The sequence below is a fragment of the Pezoporus flaviventris genome, unplaced genomic scaffold (assembly GCF_033815535.1).
Source record: "Pezoporus flaviventris isolate CSIRO_AGI_PZ_B2104156 unplaced genomic scaffold, CSIRO_AGI_Pfla_v1 ptg000015l, whole genome shotgun sequence".
In the NCBI taxonomy this organism is placed as follows: Eukaryota; Metazoa; Chordata; class Aves; order Psittaciformes; family Psittacidae; genus Pezoporus; species Pezoporus flaviventris.
The window spans coordinates 30,443,857-30,458,909 of NW_026892563.1; the positions used below are offsets into that span (position 1 = coordinate 30,443,857).

At 37.8% G+C, this 15,053-nt stretch overlaps 1 protein-coding gene across 3 annotated transcripts in view; it reads right to left on the reverse strand.

Moving 5' to 3' along the window:
• Nucleotides 1-912: 912 nt before the first annotated feature.
• The window catches only part of CADM2 (cell adhesion molecule 2), a 628,684-nt gene continuing 614,543 nt past the window's right edge, over nt 913-15,053 (reverse strand). For all 3 annotated transcript variants that reach the window (XM_061453969.1, XM_061453970.1, XM_061453968.1), the window contains 2 exons: nt 5,971-6,096; nt 913-3,745 (listed from right to left, as the gene is read on the reverse strand). In XM_061453969.1, the coding sequence (XP_061309953.1) occupies nt 3,627-3,745; nt 5,971-6,096 (245 nt within the window). In that variant the 3' untranslated portion in view covers nt 913-3,626. The remainder of the gene's footprint in view (nt 3,746-5,970; nt 6,097-15,053) is intronic.

The window sequence follows — 15,053 nt, forward strand, 5'->3', positions numbered from 1 at the left end:
CTGTCCTTTTCATTGAAATAGTCATATATATATATATTATACTGTAATGAAAACACACAAGATGTTAACTTTCATGTCTTATTTAGAAAAGTTGCTTTTCTTCACGTATTCCTTTATAGAGGGAGTCTTAGTGCAAGACAAACCATCCTTAAGTAATATGGAAACTATAATGTGCTCTAACTTAAATGCCGAGCCTCAATTTACACATCAGGCTACTTAAACTTTTTCTTGGTTTGTCAGATGACACTAAAAGAGTGGGATGATACACCCCTTGTCTTCTGATGCACCGCTTTATTGTTCAAATCATGAGAATGGTCTTGAAACATTAAAGAAAAACCAAGAATCTACATCAAAAAGTTTAAAAACAATCAGCAACTGACACTGTAAACAGTACACTGGCAGAAACCAGCTCTTCAGAGAGCTAGTCGGCAAGTGTGTGTGGGAGAGGATGTCACATACATTTTAGCGAGGGTGGTTCCCTTTCAGAGCCTCCATTTTGCGTATTCCATGGATACTTCACACCATAATAAAAGCGGTATTTCAGAATGGGATCTTGGGCAAAGGGAACAGACTTTTAGCCTACTGAATGTCATTAGTGTTGAACCATGGTTTGCTTACAAAAAGGAGGGATGCCTCTTTACACCTCGTGTAGTGATTTAAACCTGTGAAGACCAGACAGGCCTGCAAAGTGCTCTCCAGGTAGAATGCTGGTGTGGGGCTTTCCACACCTGCTTTGTACAGCTGCAAGGGGCATCACCAGGTGCAAGACAATGGAAGATCAACTGTGTTAAAAATGAGCACATGTTAGAAGTTTTAACTGAAAACTAATGAAATAACCTATACTGACAGTACAACTTATATCTCTTGGGTGGTTTTTTCTTCGGGTTTTTTTTTTTTTTTTTTTTTTTCTGCAAAGTTTAAATGCTCTTTCTATGTCACTGGAGAAAATGGTTTGAAATGGTTACCCCAAGGGCAATCCTGCTTTTGAAGGTCATACCTGCCCCTGCATGGGTAATGGTTCAAGTAACAATCCTACTATTCAAGCAAGCTGAAGTTGGGAAGAATGAAAAAATGTGTAAACACTACACTGGTGGGGAATTCCACTTTAGCAAATAAGGCCCTCATCCAGAGAAGCACTTATTTTTAAGCATATGAATAGTGATTTACAGTCCAATGGAATGTCTCTGATGCCTGAAGCTGAAGATGTGCTGAAATGCTTAGCTGAATTGGGCCCCAGGTCCTGAAATAAAACCTTCTTGTATGTGATACTGTACCTTAGCTAATGTAACTTACTGCTGTGACAAGAACCCATATTTTTGGTATTAAACTGAATGACTTCCTTTGCCAGCCTTTTTCATGTGTATGCTTTGAAAGACATGAATATCTTGTAAACCTATACTAGTTTTCAATGTGTCTAGTAGCACCTACCTGGTTCTCTCAAACTACCATATTATATTAACATATTATTGCATTTTTCCACAGATGGGTATGGAGCGATCTGTAAAAACAAGCATGCAACCACATCAATGCAGACTTATTTCTTTAAAATGTCATACTGTATATGATTTATTATGTTAACACTCAACCACATCATATTATTTATGTCTGTATATTTTGAAAAAAAGTGCTGCTTTGATTGACGTCACCTTTTTTTCTTAGAAATCAACAAGATAAATGTTTCAACAAAACAATTAAAATACTCTAATATTGTCCTTAAAAGGTTCATACTCTTCTGATAAATAATCTGACACAGCACCTTTGTCTTCCGTTTCACCATACTCCATGATGTCGTATTCCAAACTCTCCCTTACCCACACAAAAATAAAATCCCAGGAGAAAGTCCTTTACAGCAGACCATCATGCTTTTAGGCTTCACAAGTACAGCAATCAGACAGAAACACTCTTTTGTCAAAGGTGCAAAACCTAGGAGCAAGACCAGCTCCTGCTAGATTAACTTGCATACTCCAGTGTAGAATCATTTCCAAGAGCTGTTATGGCCACCCTTTAGTTTCATTGGAAGAGGATATAAGCCGATGGGCTTACAGTGTTTTGTTGTCATATTTAAGAGCATGTGATTTTTCAGCTGTCAATTACACACAAAAAAAAAAAAATCAGAGATAATCCAAACAGAGACTTTCACTGTGGAGCTAAAAGCATGGCAGGAATTCTCTATCATTCACGGTGACATAAGTTTGTACCTCACAAAATGCATAGACAGGAATTTAATATAAAGAATTAGTCCATTTACTGTATACACAAAACATATATCTTTTGTTTTAACACTTCTATTTTTTTTTCTTTTTTTCTTTTTTTTTTCTATTTTTTGGCAAACCAACATAGAGAAGCAGCTCTGGAACTGCCAAATTAAAAATCGAGAATTTTAGCAACTCAATAGTATTTTTTTAAGGATAGTAATCAAATGTGGTTGTAATTTAAAACCTGAGGCTGTGCACTGGTTGTTAGCTTAAAACTACCTTCCATATAACATTGTGCTTCCATTGTATAACAAAGAAAAAAATTAACAAGAACTAGAAAAGTTTGCTGCTGAACAGTGCTAGGACATACAGACAAAAAATACTAATACATGTTATCTACTTGGAATACTGATTGGAGTCATATCTAAAGGGATATAATGGACATTAGAAAATGCTTACTTGTGACTGACTTAGTTACTGCCCAAAAGGTTGAATATGTATCAAATAATGTTTAATTGAATTTATTATATGCACTATATACAGATACTAAAATGCCTTGCGGTTGTGCCCCATGAACACTTCAAATTTGAGTAGGCAGGTGAGTTCATGTGAAGCAAATAAATTATAAAACCAGAAATTACTCAGAAAGTTCTCTAATCTTTGCAATCCTGAAAAGCAGTAAAAGGGCAGGACAAATTTGTTTCAAATTAAGCACTATTATCTAACTCTGCAGAATCTGTATAGCTATTCAGCATGTTTTTACCACTGAAACACGGCACTGTTGTCAAGGTACCATTTCAAACATAACAAAACAAAGCAAAGCAAAACAAAACAGAAAAAGAACAGTGAACTGCTTTTTTTCCACCAAATCCAAGTATACAAGAAACTATACTAAAAAGATTTCAGTTTGTGTTTCCTAGGGCATATGCTTCAAAACCAAGTTGCTTTTTGAATTATAGATAGACATGTATAAAACATTCTTTGTAAACCTCTAATCTTACACTTAACATTTTATGTAAGTAAATTAGGTCCTTACCTAATAATATTTGTTGTGAGTATTGTTCTATGACACACTAGTAGGGACATGATAAAAGAAAACTGAAAAAGAAAGCTGCATGACATTTAAACATGTAGAAAACTTGGATTAAGATGATGATTAACATTGTTAAGGCTGTATATTCAAGCACTGTATGTTAAGAGAGCAGTGGATATGAATTTTAGGCAATAAGAAATGTCCTGCTTTACGCATGATACTGTAATTATAGAACGATGATGTCAACAGCTGATTGTTGGCATAAACTGGCTGCTTATAGCAGGTATGTGAGTTAATAAAGATAGCAGAAGATGGCAGAAATGAATTCTGAGAAATGATAGCCAGTTTCCTCCAGCAGTCAGCCTGATAAGTAAAACTTCAAGATTCTAGCTCTGCATCTAAATGAAATACTCTTTTTTCTCCTCTGCATTGACTTGGCTGCCTTCTGCATTGATAATGGCTGTGTCGGCGTCAGGTGCATCTTCAGCTCCTTTTGCTTCATTTGTTAAATATGTTCCTATAGGAATCAGTACAACAGAAAAAAGGGAAAAAAAAAATTAGGATTTTTTTAGGTTTAGACTGCATTATAGGAAGTACATTTCTAACAGTGCTCCAGTTGCTTCATGATCAGGCAAATACATTTACATGATTTCAGCATACATCATACAGGTATGCTCAACTTTCTCATTTGTCCAAGAAATATTTATAGCATTGATACTGATAGTACATATCCACAAATTCAAGTATATCCACAATAAATTAATGTCATTTTTTTAATAAAGATCCAGGTAGTTTTATTAATCGAACATGCTCGCACATACTGTTACAGATATTTTTTATGCTTAGGATAGGAACAAAAAGATATATGAATAAAAAGAATTGTGTACAATAGTCAACTTTCCCTTTGTGAAAAGCATTATTTAAGTTGGCATAAGATGTATAATTTCATTCAGGAAAGTAAAACAAAAAAGACACACTTCTACTGGCTCATTAAAAAATCTCATGTTTCCCTCACTCAGTCCAATGAAATTAAAAACATGCTTATATCAGCTATCCACATGATTATCCTACCTAAAATGAGATTTAAAGAGTTAATACCAACATTGTGGAGCAAAAAGCACGGCAGGAATTCTCTATTATTCAAGGTGACATAAATTTGCACTTTAGGGAATTAACCAAGTTTTAACAATAGGTCTAAAAGCCATTTGGAGGGTAAATATCAATAAATTATAACTAGAACTAAACAGGAATGTAGAGAAGCTTTGTCAGAAGTCAGTGTCACTTCATCCCGGTTATCTCTAATCATAGAATAGTTAGGGTTGGAAAGGACCTTAAGATCATCTAGTTCCAACCCCCCTGCCATTGACAGGGACACCTCACACTAAACCATATCACCCAAGTCTCTGTCCAACCTGGCCTTGAACACTGCGACGGATGGAGCATTCACAACCTCCCTGGGCAACTCATTCCAGTGCCTCAGCACCCTCACAGTAAAGAACTTCTTCCTTATATCCAACCTAAACTTCCCCTGTTTAAGTTTTAACCCGTTACCCCTTGTCCCGTCACTACAGTCTCTAATGAAGAGTCCCTCTCCAGCATCCCTATAGGCCCCCTTCAGATACTGGAAGGCTGCTATGAGGTCTCCATGCAGCCTTCTCTTCTCCAGGCTAAACAGCCCCAACTTTCTCAGCCTGTCTTCATACAGGAGGTGCTCCAGTCCCCTGATCGTCCTCGTGGCCCTTCTCTGGACTTGTTCCAACAGTTCCATGTCCTTTTTATGATGAGGACACCAGAACTGCACACAGTACTCCAGGTGAGGTCTCACGAGAGCAGAGTAGAGGGGCAGGATCACCTCCTTTGACCTGCTGGTCATGCTCCTTTTGATGCAGCCCAGGATACGGTTGGCTTTCTGGGCTGCAAGCACACACTCAAGCCGGCCCATGTTAAGTTTCTCATGAACCAACACCCCCAAGTCCTTCTCCGCAGGGTTGGCTCTGAATCTTTTCTCTGCCCAACCTGTAGCTGTGCCTGGGATTGCTCTGACCCAGGTGCAGGACCTTGCACTTGGCATGGTTAAACCTCATGAGGTTGGCATCAGCCCACCTCACAAGCGTGTCAGGGTCCCTCTGGATGGCATCCCTTCCCTCCAGTGTATCAACCGAACCGCACAGCTTGGTGTCAAGGGCTAATGGTGGGAGGGATTGAAAATGAAGAGAATAGAACCCTTAAGGTGAAATCTCTGAATACAGCAAAACTTAGCCCAGGAAAGAACCCCTTATTTCTGTGGGATCACTGGTAAAAGAGTCACTGATCTGAAATCTCACCACCTGCGGCTGATATTATCTTTTATATATATAATTAGCACAATTTATTAAAATGAAAAATTTTATTCATACAATAAATATACTCTGCTGAATCAACATGCTACTTAAAACTATGAGATCATATAACTAAGTGTCTAGAACTAAGGGCCAAAGCCAAGAGGCAATCTGACCTTTTAATTTCTCTAAATCACTGATATATGAGATGACCTTGGGTATGTAACTAGATGTCCTTTGCCTTAACCATTCCATAGGAAAACTGTGTAGAATTCACAAGGATTTCACTTGTGACTGGACTGTGAACTGAACTTTCTCACCTAAATCATTTAGTAGATGGGTGAAGGAGAAAGGGAACAGCATTCCCAGGTGAAATCATGTCTTGCTTCCAAAAGTGACCGAACTTCCACTAAATCTGTCCTACCTTTATGTCTTGCCAGGTATCGACCAAGGAGAATTATAGAACATAGTGTTACAAAGACAACTACAGCCACTATTCCTCCTATAAGAGCATGGTCAGGTCCGGTCTGTCCAGCCAAAGCATTTGGATCTAGGAGAAACAAAAAGCAAAAGTTGTCCTACACAGTCAAAAATTGTCAAGAAAATTCACAATAGCAAATTTTATACTGATCATCCTGAAAATAGGACATTTCCCTCTTTAATATTCAGCAAGGTTATTCCCACTTTTACTACCAGTATCTTATCAACAACATAACGCTGCTTGTATTCCCAGATTGTTAAAACCCTGAGGACAACACAGTTATGAAAAATATTACCTTATTCTTCTTTGGCAGAGGTTATTAAATGGGAAAGGTTTCTGGTTTTGTCCTTAACATTCTACAACTGAAAACCTGGCCACAGCTATTTATAGAAGGAAAAACAAGGAACTGAGAATTGGGGATCAGATAGCATCAGCAGAATAGTGTCTGCATAATACATAATTTATAGAATTGATTCTCAGTGGGGAACCTTTATATATTCTCTTCCTCTCATTCCTATCCTATTGCAGCAGAAATGAAAAGGCAGATAAAGTATAGCCGTGCCAAGTTCGTCTGCACATGGCTAAGTCTGCATGAATTTGGTCAGATAAAGGTATCAGGCAACCTAAAGATCATCATTCAGTCTCAAGCGTCAGTTTCTGAATTTACTAAGAATACTCGATTAACACCAATGTGAGCAAACTGTAATAGATATAACAGTGTATTAGCAGGCTCATTGTAATAGCTCTAGGCACAGTGTAAGGAATAATGCCAGATCCTGTGCTGGTCATTTGCCTGTTCTGTTGCCTGGTGCTTTATAAAAGTTGCAAAGAGACAATCATGGGAAATGGCACTACTTAGGAGCGAGTAACTCTTTGGAGCTTCTGAACAATGACCCATCAACCTGTGACTGTTGACTCACCTGCAATATGCAAAAGAAGGTAAAAATTCAATCAAAGGATTATGCCAAGATTTCTATTTTAATGAAAATGCCTCTGCTACAAAGTAACAGTAATTCTCTGAAGACGTTATTAGCATGTACTGTATGTTGCAATCAGTCTCTCTGCTTCAAGGGCATTTCCCTTGTAGGAGCTGTTTAGAGTCTACAGATAGGTTACAAACAACTTCTTTGCTTTGCAAAAGGGAAAGGCAGGAAAAATATTTACACAGAAAAGAGGGCGAGTCTGTAAAGACCATAGAAGGGTCTCTGTTAAAGCCAAGGAGGTGTGATCCCATGATACCATAATTGCATTCTGCTGAGCATCATTACTCTAAAACAGTAAGATGCATAGATGTATCTACATGCACATAAAGTATACATAAATATAATGTTACATAGATGAAATAAAAGAATCATGTTCATGCTGAAATTACACTTTCAGGTTTGCTGGAGCACAAATGGTATGGCCACTGTTAACCGATACAGTTCTGCTCTTAACAGTCAGTGAATCCATCAGGCATCCACACATCACTTTGTCTCTGCTGGCTTCCTGATCTCCCAAATCTTTCTCTTATGGCTGCTAAGAGGACTTTGGGGAAGCTGCCACAACACTTCTGTGGACATGATGGCAAATAGTAGTTATCAGCCTCAAAAAAGCTAGAAACACCTTATAAGGTCTTATAAAATCAGCTGTGCACGCACTCTCCTCTGCCTCCATGAACCTCCTGGTATAGTGCTATTGTTGGTGGCACTACCCTGACTACACAGAATCAGTCCAGGGGGAAATCAGCTCTATTTTGGTTATTAAAAATGACCCTGAGTTCTGAGTGCCAGCAGCCTCACTGAGAAAAGTAAGACAGTTGAAGTCTTGCCTCCCCAAAGGAAGAGCCTTTCAGAAGCTCTGCTTTCTGGAAGGAGTAAGGAGGAGGTGATTGCTTGCTTGAGAAAATGGAAGGTGACAGTTTGGTGCAGGATTGTCAGCCTGCATGAATTGTATAGCAAATTCCTCCTTTTGTGGTGCCTGCGTAGCAATGTTGCTGTAAACCTCCTACCCCCCTGCAGCAAAAGGTAGCACCCATTTGGGCACTGAGGAACATCCATGTCCCCAGGTGCTGCATGTGACCTGCAGGAGATGCTCTTTCCCAACACTGGGCCAGAAGCAGCATGAACACGTTTTCCCACTAAAAGCTAACTTCTGATAGTATACTAGTGGTAAAATTAAAGACTGAAAAGAGATATTTAAAGCGATAATATACTTCCTGATGAAGAGTATAATCCATAGAAGGGTTAGAACAACATTTTATCTAGAGATGTTTTTTAAAAAGCTGATTGCAGTGTACAGCCTTAGCTCAACACCCATATTTACAACCTATTTCCTCGTTGAGCTTTAATAAACAGTATAGATAAAAATCCTCACAATACACTGAGATGACTATGCCTCTGTGCTTTCATCCTCAGGTGATTTCCTATATATAGGTACTCCTCCTCTGACATATCTGATGTGACTATATGAAATGACCTAAAACCAGCATAAATATAAGGTTCCCACCTATCGGTGTGGATTGATGAGACTCTACTGCTGCTATAGGTTGAAACTTTTAACTTCCAAGTTAATTTATGTATTCACTGGAAAGCAAAGGAAGCATCCTGTTTCTGCCATAATCTTCTAACACTGGCATCAAAGCCAGATTAGATTGATAAGTATCACTAGAAAAGTTTGTCCATAAAAATACTCGTACATTACAACATTCTCATTATATTACCAGTGAAAAATTTATTTGTTAGAAAGGAAAGGAAGGAGAGTAAGGAGAAGATGGAAAGAAAGGAAATAAAGAAAGAACCTCAAAAGTGGTCAGTATTTCCTTGGGGAGCAAGCATTCTTTCATCTCAAAATGAGAATGTGTACAACATAAACAATATTCTGAACTGGAAGTGCACCTCATAGAAATAGCTCCTCATAGAAAAATGATGGTAGCATTAAATATAAATATGCTCCACATTATGCATATAGATAAATGCACTTTACTTCTGCCTTGCATGAAATGACCTAAGCCCCATGAGTGAATTATAAATCTGGGGCTATCTATTATCATACAAATAATTACTATATCAAAATGTGCCTGAATAGTATCTGAAAAATAGAAACAAAGGGGTTAGGAAACCATGCCATTTTGTATCTTAGGTATTTATACAGTGAGCATGTATAATTGTCCAAGTGTTCCAGGCATTTCTATTAACAACTCCCATTAAAGTTCCTGAAAATGCTAACTGTGTACATGGGCACTGACCACTCCACAGCTTGCTTTCCAAAAAATAGAACAGTATTCAAATATTTTTAGATACCCATTACAAGCTTCATGGGCTTTACCAGGCAAATCCTACCCTGCCTCACACAGAACTCCAGCAAATCTTAAGTATGCAACGGTGCAATAAATACTTATAATCTGTTTGCATTAGAAAAAAAAAAACAAACCAAATTGCTCTGTTCCTGTTTAAGTATAGCCTGCTTGTTACTGCAGTGGCACAGGTAGGCACAGTAGCCACAGCCTGAAACAGTGACATTCAATTTTGTTGCATTAGATCTTCTTCAAAGATCAGTTCTTTTTCTGTTTATTTAATCCTTTGATGAGACTATGGAAATCTTATGGCAAGGTAATGACACAAAAGCTCATTCTCTTTTATTTGTTTTTGTCCTAAATTTAGGAAGCCTCTTCAAAACACTGATTGCTGATCCTGAGGTTGTACCCATTTTCAACTTCTGGGATTTGGCTGTTACTCTTTGTTCACAAACTTACAGAAATACCACTCTTAAAATGACTAACAAAAAACTGTATCATTCATGGAGAAGTGAAACACACCTGATAAATTCTAGACCTATTAAATACGTAGATAAGTGCTTTTTGTGACCTGCTGACATAAAGTTTCAGTGTAGAATATTTTTATATGCATTCACATGCTAGCTAGGCTGAGAATTTTTGGCAAGAGTGTTTCATGTTTTTGCATAAAGTATATCTTAATTATTAATCTAATTTCAGTTTCTTCCTGCATAAGTTTCCTTCTTATTTATGCATAGTTGACTTGACTGAGCAGGCTGAAGGAAAGGGTCAGATAACCCTTTCCTGAGTAAAGGGAGAACAAGCATGTTTGTGTACACTGACATGGCATATTTTGAGGAATATATGCTTAAGTAGCCCCCTTTACTGAAGACTTTTACTAACATGTATTTTTGGCTTAGATTCTGAAATTTTTATAAAATCATTAAGCAAGAGATGTATCTAGGTTTTAGGCATCCAAAATAATAATTTGTTTTGACTGTTTCTACTAAAAGAGAAATTAGAAATAAAGGTCCTAATTTGCTGTGGAGCTTAAACAAAATTCACAAAGTGAAGACATATTAAGCAGATGTATTATTCATAAATTACCATTCCTTAAGGCTGCAAAAAGAACAGGGATGTCCTATTTCTCAGACAAGTTACTGAAACCACCAGGCTAGTGTCACTTTAACTGATTTCATGAATAATCTATTGCTGAGGCAAAACAGAACCACTCCAGCAAGGGATCCTGGGGCATGGCTCCATATTACAATTTCTGCGGCAGAAAAATCTCTTCAAGTGACTCCTACCTTTTCTCCATATTCAGTGATTTCTTATCATCCTTAGTACTACTTGCCTATACTCCACACTTCTGCAAAAGCAACTGTGTGAAGGGCCTGGATCAAAATCAGTAAAGCAATGTACATTTTAGGGCGGGAGAACCCCAAAAGAACAATATTTAAATGAATTGCTCTGTCATATTTGAAGGGCTGTTGAATTGTTGCAGATAAGGGCAGGGCGAAAATGAGTGATGGGAGCTGGTGAACACTGTGGAGAAAGTCAAGAAAGGAACCACAAGTCATGACACATCTAAACCTGCACTACTTTAAAGTGCCTTAGCCAGAGGAGAGCAAACTGCAAGCACTATGGGAAACAAGTAGTCTTGGGTTTTGAGAAGTTTACCAGTGAATGTAAGTTAAACTAGAAACATTACCCATTGAAATTTCTCTGCATTTCAGCTTAATTTCCTAAGGAGATATAGCTTGTGTGATCATATCACCCAGTCCAAATTACTTTGGAACCATAAACCCATTACAACAAATATTAAAAGACAGTAAAGATCTTAATATTACTGTTTTCCTAAAACTAACCTGAGAGAACAGGTTGCTGCAGGAGCTCAGCCCTTATTAAGTATCAGATAACCTAAAGGAAGGAAGCCAACCTAAAGGAAGGAAGCCTTTAGAAAAGCCTGAATAGAGAGAAAAGCCTCACTCAAAATCTATGCCCAAGAATTAATTTCTTATTGGAGGTTTCTTTCCAGTGCAAGTACTTTGGTGTCCAATATGGCACAAATCCTGTTTGAAGTTTTTCACATGGTTAGGTGGTATTTATAACATATAAGCCCTTCCCACCTGATCTTTTTTTCCTTCCCTCCATACCCACTCTTCTTGTGTCTTTTTTCTTGTCTAATAATGGGTCAGCTTACACTGCAGTATTTGTATGATTCACTTAAAAAGGCAGTCAACCATGAGGCACAACCTCATTGGAAATCAGATTTCTTCCTGCAGCTTATGGAACAAATTTGGTTTTAAAAATGTATTTAGAGTAACATAATTTGCCAGATTTAGCCATAGGGTCCATGGAGTTTTTACCTGTTCCACAATTATATGTTTTTGGAAAAAAAGGAAAAAAAAAATAAAAAAAATCCCCAAGCCAGCCCAAACCAAACAAGATCCTCCCTCCCCTCCCCCACCTCAATGACTTGACAAACATCAGTAGGAACAAAGACTAAAAGAGGAATTTACTCACAATATGGATAGGAGGTAGGGCTGAAGCCCTGATAGCTAACAGGGTATTTGCTTTAGGAAAAGTGGCAGTAGTGCTGTCTGTGATAAATGCCAGTAAGTAGAATTTACCCATTTCAGCATCTTAATTTGGGCACCCCAGAGTTCAATTTCCCTTGCCTGACCTAGAGTGCTGAAACAGGTACTTTTAACCTCCTTTTGTAATATGCTGCTAACCACTAAAATACATGTACATGAAACTTGTGGAAGTATTGTTAAGGGGCAAAAGAAAGTTTTGTAACCTTAATTTAAATTGCAAAAAGTAGCTGCCCAAAGGGGCTGGTTGTGAAATTTGTTGAAAATGTGTTTCGTTATTAACCAATTCTGAACTTAAAATGTGACAAGCTTCTTTTTCCTTCAGTGCCTGAAGCAAAGAAGAACAAACAGTGTACTGTTATACAGCATACACAAAGTGCTATTTTAATAGTAGAACATCACCAGCCACAGAAAAGACAGACAGGAAAAAAGTTTACTTGTATATCTTCAAAGGAATTAATACATTTTCTTCCAGTGTTACTGCAGTAGCACATTTTGCCCATTTTGCCTCTAAGTATTTTTTTTCTCAGTGCTGAATTATATATACATTCCTATTAAGAAGAACCCACATCCCAGAAGGATTGAAGTCCCACACTAATGTTTCACAGCTGAACCTACAGCTCCTTTTGAACACTTTGTGTTGTTCTCATGAATCCGAGACTTCTTTCAGCAGAGAGAAAAAACCCAAATGTCTTCTGATGTGTGTTTGTAAGTAGGTGGCTGTTGTCAAAGGTAAATAAAAGCATTACACATTCCTGTTTATTTTGCAGATGTATTTTTGCCATGCTAATAAGAGACCTCTATGCCTACAATGTTTAGACAAAAGATTTAACAACATTTGTCAGGCTCTTTAGAGACTCATTCCAGATTTTGTGCTCTGTGCCATTGACACGGGTTGTTAGTTATGTTTCTGGGTTGGGTTTTGGTTTGGGCTGGGTTGGGTTTTGTTTTTTTCTTAATGCTGCTTTAAAAGCTCTGCTTTCCTGAAGGGAACAGTTCCCCTCATTAGAGCACACAAAAGACTTCTTATTGACAACATTATATTTTTGTCCATCAATAAACTTGTTACTGCAAGTTACTGCAAGTACTTTAGACTTTGTCTTAGGAAAAAAGAACTAAAACCTCTAAGTTTTTGCCTTCATCTGCTCTGTAGAGGATAATCAAGTCAATTCAGTGTTTGAAGAAATACTTGCAGCCTGTCCAACTAACTTCTGGCTACAACAGGCTGTAGGGAAAGAGACAACTGGCACAGATGACTGGAGAATCTCCCTGTTAAGTTTCTTTCCCTGAATGAGTCAGCTGTGGGCTGCAGCAACAGGCAGGTGATGCTTTAACTCTGCTTCCAGCCTTTTAATTTCCATCTTCTTGTGAAGTTCCAGAATGCTCAGTGCCTCCATTGCAGAAAACAAAAGAAATCAGACTGAAGTCAAGAAACTTCAGACTGTTAGATAGTTAAAAAAGAGAAAAAGGAAGAGCCCATCCTTATGCAGAAAATAAAGATGCATTGCTTTCTATTTTGTGAGAAAACACACTTAATAAGTGCCATCTTTCTTCTGGTGACTTTCCATCAACAAATATAGGAGAATCCCTGCTCTTCTTGGTTTTGTTAATCAAAACAAGGACAGGCACCAGCTGGAGTAGGTGTGTGTGTGCTCACAACTCCTCTTCCTGTCATCAGAAGTTAATTATCTATAAAAATAATGAACCGTTCTTTAATTAACACAGAGACTGGAGATGTCAATATACTCTCACGCTCCCTTCCTTGTAGTACCTTATAGTTGTGGCTTTTGGTCACTTCCTACAGGCTTCGGTTTGCTAGAAAGAACATGAACACAACTGTGTAGGAAGGGAGTGTGGAGCATGTGCTGAGCAGTTTTCTGAGCATAAGCATCTACTGCTGCCTGCTGTCACAGGGGTTGGGGCCAGGCACCCAGATGGTCTCCAGAAACCTTATCTTTCACATAGCATGAGAAAGCAATGTATTATCACCACAACTTCACACCATGAACTATGGTGAGATCATTAAGAGAGTAATTGGCCAAAGCATTTAAGAAGTTATTTTGCTAACCTTAAGGAAGTCCCAATAGCTTAAGCCTACTAGAAATTAGTATAAATGTTTCTCTTTTCCACTGTGACTTTTTTGCCAGTTTGTTTTTATGCTGTCTTTTATACAATCTCCCTCACAGATATTGCCTCTCAGAGCTAATCAGTATCACTGCTCAAATAATAAATAGTACCTCAAATAAGCAGTGCAGGAAAGACATGCTTTCAGCTGAGAAATAGCATGAAACAAATGGAGAGGTTCTATGAAGTGTAGAGATAAAGATGTTCCTGATGGCATAAGCTAGGTAGGAGAAGGTTTTCTCACCAGTAAAGCAGAGCCATAGACATAAAGTTAGCCAAGAACATGTGTGGTTCTACAAGGATGAGAAGGAGCAGCAACAGATTCACTGTTACTGCAGTAGCAGTTGCACAAGATACACTGTACTGAATATGTTCATGAGAGTTTTAAAACCAAGAAGGGCAGCTTTAATTTAATTGAAGATCAGCTCTAATTAAAACTTACTCTGCGGTGGAAGAAAACCTATTGTTCAAATATATTCTTTATGCTTGTCATACTAATTTTTTCTCACCAAATCAGATTAGAATAATTATAAACCTATAATGACATCAAAACACCCCAGTAAACCAGCCACTTACAGCCAGAATCTGACACCTCATTCATGCTGAATAGCAATTTAATCTGTCATGGGACTTCTCAGTATGAGTAATTGGAACAGAATTTCCTCTTTGGCAGCTAATAGCATATTTTGTCTGTCAATATATTTCTAGAAGATTAGCCAGGCATACTTGTGGTTAGGGTAATCCATCCAAAAGCAGCTGTTGACTGACCCAGCTCATCTCAGAAACAGAGATGGGACAGACATTAGTAGAGATAGTAATGCACAGAGTAAGAGAAGAGTAAATTATTGATAGGAAGGTGAGGACCCCTGTTAATATGTGAGGCTTTTTTATAGCTGTTTTAATTAGGGCATAAAATCTCATATAAATTCTTTGGGACAGTGGCAATTAGCGAAGTTTCTGTCTAAGCAATAAAACTACTTTCAATTTGTCTGAATTTTTGTCCATGGTTTAATTGAATGCTATCAATTCTTTATGCCAACCCTGTACTAATG